The 6321-nt window shown below is 48.3% G+C and overlaps 1 protein-coding gene across 1 annotated transcript in view; it reads right to left on the reverse strand.

Moving 5' to 3' along the window:
• Positions 1–5815, reverse strand: part of ADAMTS6 (ADAM metallopeptidase with thrombospondin type 1 motif 6) — a 162950-nt gene extending 157135 nt beyond the window's left edge. The window contains exons 1-2 of the mRNA XM_033009174.1: positions 5577–5815; positions 191–579 (exon numbers count right to left, since the gene is read on the reverse strand). Of these exons, the coding sequence (XP_032865065.1) occupies positions 191–287 (97 nt within the window). The 5' untranslated portion in view covers positions 288–579; positions 5577–5815. The remainder of the gene's footprint in view (positions 1–190; positions 580–5576) is intronic.
• Positions 5816–6321: the final 506 nt, after the last annotated feature.

Here is a 6321-nt window from a genome sequence, read left to right on the forward strand (position 1 = left end):
AGACAGAAAGAAATCAAAACAAAAAAATTAATCAGATTTGCCATATTTAAACTTCCATGACAATGAATCAAGATAAAACTAAGAGCAGATCCCATACGATCTCATGACTTATGTAAGCATGCTTTAGAAAGTGTTACCCAAATGCAACGCAAAAATAGATGCATGTCAGCTACAGAGGTTGGACCCCTACCTTGAGAACTATATGAAAGCCTGTTGTTACTGTGAAATTCCGACGAAACCATGACTAGGCTCAAAATCCATGTCCACGTCTTCCAAAAAATTTCCATAATTTAGAAAAACAGAAAGGTTTTTTTTTTTTTTCTCCTTGGAGAGCTACCTGTGTGCTACAGAGTTAACTCCACTCCAGAACCGCACCATAACAGGTATATTTATTTTATACTACTTCCAAATTAACTATTGGATGTTCCACTTTTTGACAGGTATTCTTTTCCAACAACCTGTACTTTCTTCTTATCTGCAGTCATTTTCTCAATTCAAAATCAGTATATTTGTAAGATTCCTTAAGATATCAGCAAGACGTTAGAGTGGATAGTTACTGAACTTGCTCCATTTCCTTTCCTGAAAAACAAAAGAAAATGAGTCAAGGCAAATTCTTTCTACTAAAACAGATCTATACTGCAAAAAACTAAGACATCATAGTGAACTACACACCATAACATTCTGAAATAATATTCAACCATTATCACTTCTATGGTCCAAGGTCAATCTCACAAAACCCATTAATTACCATTCAGCTTGAACAGCAGATCCATATAACTTAAGTTTCACATATCAACTTCAAGTTAAACAGGCGTAAGGATTCATAAAATTAAGGTTTCTTGTTGCTCAAATACTGTGTTCAGACTTGTTCCAGCTGTAATCAATGCTATGCACTCATTGATTTCAGCAGTGAATAACTAGATCTGGGTAGACAAAGGAAGAACCTGGGAAAGAATCCAGAGTACAGTTATCTGATCTTTCTGCAGCATGTATTTTGTTATTACTTGGGCCGGGGTTCTGCTTATGCAGGCAGAATTCTCATTCACTTAACTGGGAATGCTGCACATTCTAATACCAAAGAACAAATTTCAGTATCTGAAGCTATTCATCAGACACATTCTAATTTTTCAAATATCTGTTGTCAAAAATGTTTCATATACATCTTAACTACAATTCTACAATTTGATGTAGTAGAATATAATCTTCTTTTCATTTTGCAAATCATGGGATTGAGCAAATAACATGTTATTTGCCTTCCTTTTTTGCATTTAAAACACTATTGCAGTAATACTAAAAAGCAGTTCTACCTGCAGCCAGGGGTTAAATGGAAGATCTATGCAGTCAACTAACAGTCCAGTATCATAGAATACCAAACCATGTGTTGTGTCTGCTGGTACTAATCAGTCCTTTTAAGCACTCTCAGCACACCTGTGCATAGAGCAAACTCTGCTGTGGCAGACAGTGGAGAAACAGAACACCTAAAAATGGAAGACTGTTTAAAACACAAATTTCCAAAAGCATACAGAGTCATTTACACATGCACCAGATGAATTTCCCTTTGTAAAATTCTGGGAATGATTTGGAACATTCATTCAGACAGGTAATAGCCCTACAACCAGTGGATTATTTGTAAAAGTTAAAGAGTACATACATCATCTCAGGAAAAATCAACATCATGCAAGTCCTATTTACTAACATCAGAGTGTGTATTAGGAAACCTCTTCACTAATTTGAAATGCATCTAATTATTACTGTGTAAATGACGTCAATCTGATCATGTCAATACCTACTTTTTAAGTATCTTTCAAGATGGCATACAGGATTTAATCAGGTTTGTAAAGGGAATAAATGATACTTTGCTAGCACAGTTTGAGCTTAGTAATATTTTCTTCTGGGGAAGCAAAAGGATTTAGTGATGCCATTCACATGCAGCAAGGCCTCAAAGGATATTAATAAAATCTCTGGTCTGCCCTTCTATGTAGAACCTTTATGTCCCAGCTAATATTTAGTTACCGCTTCTAGACTTCTACAAGTTTTGAAGAGATGCAATCAACACCATACTCTTCAGCTACATTAGTACTAAATAACGTGCCTTATTTCTAATCTGAGAAAGTCCAGTTTCAAATTCCTGTCACTGAATCACGCTTTACCCCTGCCTGTTAATGAGCTGTCATCTTCTCCACATGGATAGTTAAAATCTGATACAAGCACCTCCTGACTCGTCCTGATAAGCAGCTCAACCTATTTGGTTTATCTCACTCTGTACAATCCAGTTTCCAGATGTGTAAATACTTCTGCCGTTTTTTTCTGAACCCTTTTATCAGCATCCCTTTTCATGTACAGACACCAGAACTGGACACTGTAGTCCAGTAATGGCTCATTACTGCCATATATAGAGCTAACATTGCCTCACAGCTTTTACTTAGCCAAAAAAAAATCATAACGGGGAGCTCATGTTCAGCCTGTTAGGCTGATAATAGCTTATCTTAACATTAAGATCTCCTGCAAGTGTGGTACCTATGGAGCTATGTAGCTCAGAATATTGGATATAAACTACAGTGCCCATCATTTAGACACCAGCAGCCCACATCATGAGTGTTGGTCAACAGTGTCCAACAGTCACCCACAACTAGTGTCTTCCTTTGCAGCGGTCTCCCTCATCACAGGCTTCACACAAGAAAAACCTCCTTTCATGTTAACTTCTGCTGGAAGTTCCAGCAGCATTTTTAACCTCCTTTCCAATATTATTATAGCCAGCTTGAGCACTGGCAGAAGCAGACAACGCACAGCTATATTAAAGCTCCGAACTAGAGAGTAGTAATGGGTGTGAAGGATAAAGCACTCTGGTAGCTCCAGATACAGTACTGCCAGTATGAAGTTTGGTAGGAACCTCAAAGCGTCCACTGTCTATACCCTTTTTCTTTCCATCTTCCTCAATAGTGTACTTTCATCATTCCACTTTCGATTGTTGTCAAGATGACACATTTAGTCAACACTAAGCTTACAATAAGAAGCATCTCCCCTATCTCGCAGCTGAACCGCACGTTCAGCCACGAGTGAGGGTGGCTCCATGTCCTCAACCACTACCTAAAACCACAGCTCCTGCCTAATTATAAAAGCTCTGCGGAGCAGCAAGTACAAGGTGTTTTTGCAAGTCTAGGATGCCAGTGACAAAGCAGGTGCACAGCACTGGAATTTCTGCGGAGGCACTGATGACAAGAGTGGCAGTCCTCCCACTGGTGATGTGAGCTTCCTGAAACTCAGTAAGGAGAAAAAAGGCCAGTAAGCACACACTTTGGGGCAGAAAGTGGATTGTGGGGAGGGTGAATAGCCAGACTGTTCAGGCCAGTCCCCTTGAGAGCCTCCAACTAAGCAACAGCACCTTGGGCAACTAAAGTGACCCCTGAACTTGGGGTAGCTGAAGTTTTAGGATAGGCAAGCTGCCAGGAGATCGCTGTCCCAAGAGCATCAACACACCTCCCCGTGGGACTGCCACATCCCCCCCCCGCCCCGCTCCGGGGGTCTCCACACCAGGGGTGCCCACCGCAGAAGCGCCGCAGGCTCCGGCGGCGAGGTATCCCGGTAGCAGCCGAGGTGCCGACACGACACGACACGACACGACACCCCAGCGCCGGATCGCAGAGACCAACCGGGGGCTCCGCCGTGGGGCGGAACGGAGGGACCGAGGGGAACGACAAGCGCGTCGAGTTCGGCGGCGGGAGGGAAAGGTGGGGGTCACCACCACCACCCCCCTCCCCCCAAGGCTGCTCGGCCCCCCCGTCGCGGTTTGGGGGGGAGGCAGGTTATCCCTGCGAGGTGCCCGCCGCCCTCCGCCCCCCCTCCCCAGCCCGGGCGGGCGGCGGGGCGCGCCAGCAGGACGAGTGGTTGCTAAGGAAATGGGGGCGGGAGGGGACGGGGCGGGCATCAATCACACAAATTCAATTACAGGTATCGGGGCCGGCCGTGAAAGGCGTCGCAGGGCTTCAAAAGCCGGGGATTAGCCGTGCCCCTGGAAGCTCCCCAGGCGAAAACGGCGACGCGCAGATCCCGGTGAAAAGAAACAGGGGCCGGGGGGCGGCGGGGAGCGGGACACGTACAAAGGGAGTGGACGGATCCTTCCTCCCCGCGCATTAAGCAGAAACCGAGGCGTCGGGAATGGAACTGCTGCCGTGGGTGCCCCGATGTACGGCGGGGCCGGCCGCCCCCCGGGGGGGGGGGAAGGGACGGGGCTGCCGCCCTATGAACCGCCTTCCCGTCCCCCGCCTGCCCCAGGGCTCCCCGCCGGGCCTGCCGAGGGGTCAGCTGTCACTGCATTCCGGGGGGGGGGGGGGGCGGGGGAGGGGACGGATAGCAAAAAAGCAGAGACGCCCCCCCCCCCCCCCCAGACTAGAAAATACATGGCTACACACACAGCCCAACACGTATACGCATGCATATTCTATACACACGTCTGCACGCACAAAAAAAAAAAAAAAAGAAAAAAAAAGTAAAAAAACTAGAAGAAAGTTGGAGGTCACCAGACACACATCCCTCAAAGAAAATTCAGAAGGGGGCGGGAAAAAAAAAAAAAAAAAAAAAAAAAGGAAAAAAAGCCCTTCTACCTAGAGAGGCTGAAGGGAAGAGTCTGGTTGCTGTGGTGGAGTTGATCCTAAAGTTAACTTTCAGCAGCCCATTTCCAGACAGCAGCGCTGAATCTATTTGGATAAAACGCGTGTGACCCAGACACTTGGCGTTTGGCCCAAACGCGTTGCACCGGCAGCCCAAATAAAAACAAGAGTCTGACTCTCCCTCTCTCTCTCTCTCTCTCTCTCTCGCTCTCTCTCTCTCTCCTCTTGTACAACAATGAAAGAAAATAGCGAGGACAAAATCCGCAGACGCATCGCCAGGGAGCGAGCGACCACTTACCTCCTCCCACCAAACAAAGTCCCTTTGAACCCCGGGCCGCTGCGGAGACAGACAGACACCCACACACACACACTCCTCCCGATAAACACAGCTCCGCGGGGTTCAGAGCCTGGCAAATCCAAAGCGGCTCGAAGTAAATCAAAACCACACGCTTCCATCTTCCTGATGAGCCCGGCGAGAGCCCGACGTCCCCGCCAGCATCGGGGCTGCGGGACGGCGGCCGCGCCGACCCCCCGAGCCCCCGCACCGAAATATGCACTTGTCCGACCGCGACGCCGGACACGGCAGCACCAGACGCCGGGCTTCCTCAACTTCCAGAAACCCGAATAGCTGCGGGTTGTCGTTGGGGTTTGGGGGCTGCTCTGGTTTTCATCTGTTGGTTTTCTTGCCCTCTTTTTTTTTTATTTCCTCCCCCTTCCAACGATTTAAAAGTATGAAAAGTCTAAAAAAATAAATGCACTACTCGTGATTGTACTTCATAATTCGCTACTCTTTTCGACTGAAAATCCTCGGACCCCCTTCCCCCATCCTCAAGTTTCTGAAATTACTCCAAATCCACCTCGCCTAATGCAATATAAACTTTCCCCCGCTCCCCAAAGCCCTGCACTCACCATTATTCGGGACACAAGAAAAACAAAAAGTTTCATTGAATAGCGTGAAATCTTCCTTACCGTTTTCATCTTCAATTTCTGATATAAAGTAAGTTTCAAACAATAGAGATTGCACAGGACGATTCCCGTATTCCTCTCTGCTTTTCCCCTCTGTGCAAGCAACCATCAGGGTTATATTCTCCAATAGAATGAAATTCTCTAGCCTTCCTAAAAGGGGTTTTTAGAAAACGGGCTGTCTTGGCAGGAGGAAGGATGCCATCAACTCACCCAACCTATCACTCTGCACATTTTGCCTTTCCAACAAAAGGGGGTGGGGGGGGAAGGAAGGAAGGAAAAACAGGCTTATATTGGGGCGGGGGTGGGTGCCCTCCTCTTGATCAGCCTCCTCTGTGCAAAATACCATGTGAATATCATCTGAGTTGGGGGGGGGGGGGTTGAGGGGGGAGAAGGGGGGGAGCAAGAGACAGAGGGCGGGGGGGGGAGAGAGAGGGGGCTGGGGGGGAGAGGGGAGGCAGGCAGAGCAGTAAGGACTCAGGAAAGTTTGGTTGAAGTAGTCCCAGACCTCCTCTCGCTGCCGGCCCCCGGCCAAGCCGAGCGCGGCGGCGGCAGCAGCCTTGGCAGCCGCGCCCGGGGGACGGCGCGGAGCACGCTGACGTCAGCCTGCAGATGTGCCCCGGCCCGGCGGCGCGCCCGCGCATGCGCGCCGCGTCACGTGGCGGCGACGGCGGGCGGTGGGGGGGGCAGGGGTACAGTCAGGGTAAACGAAAAAACGGCGGGAGGGGTGGTGGTATGTGTGGGGGGGGGG

Source organism: Tyto alba, unplaced genomic scaffold (genome assembly GCF_018691265.1).
Source record: "Tyto alba isolate M040663 unplaced genomic scaffold, T.alba_DEE_v4.0 Super-Scaffold_42, whole genome shotgun sequence".
Taxonomy (NCBI): Eukaryota; Metazoa; Chordata; class Aves; order Strigiformes; family Tytonidae; genus Tyto; species Tyto alba.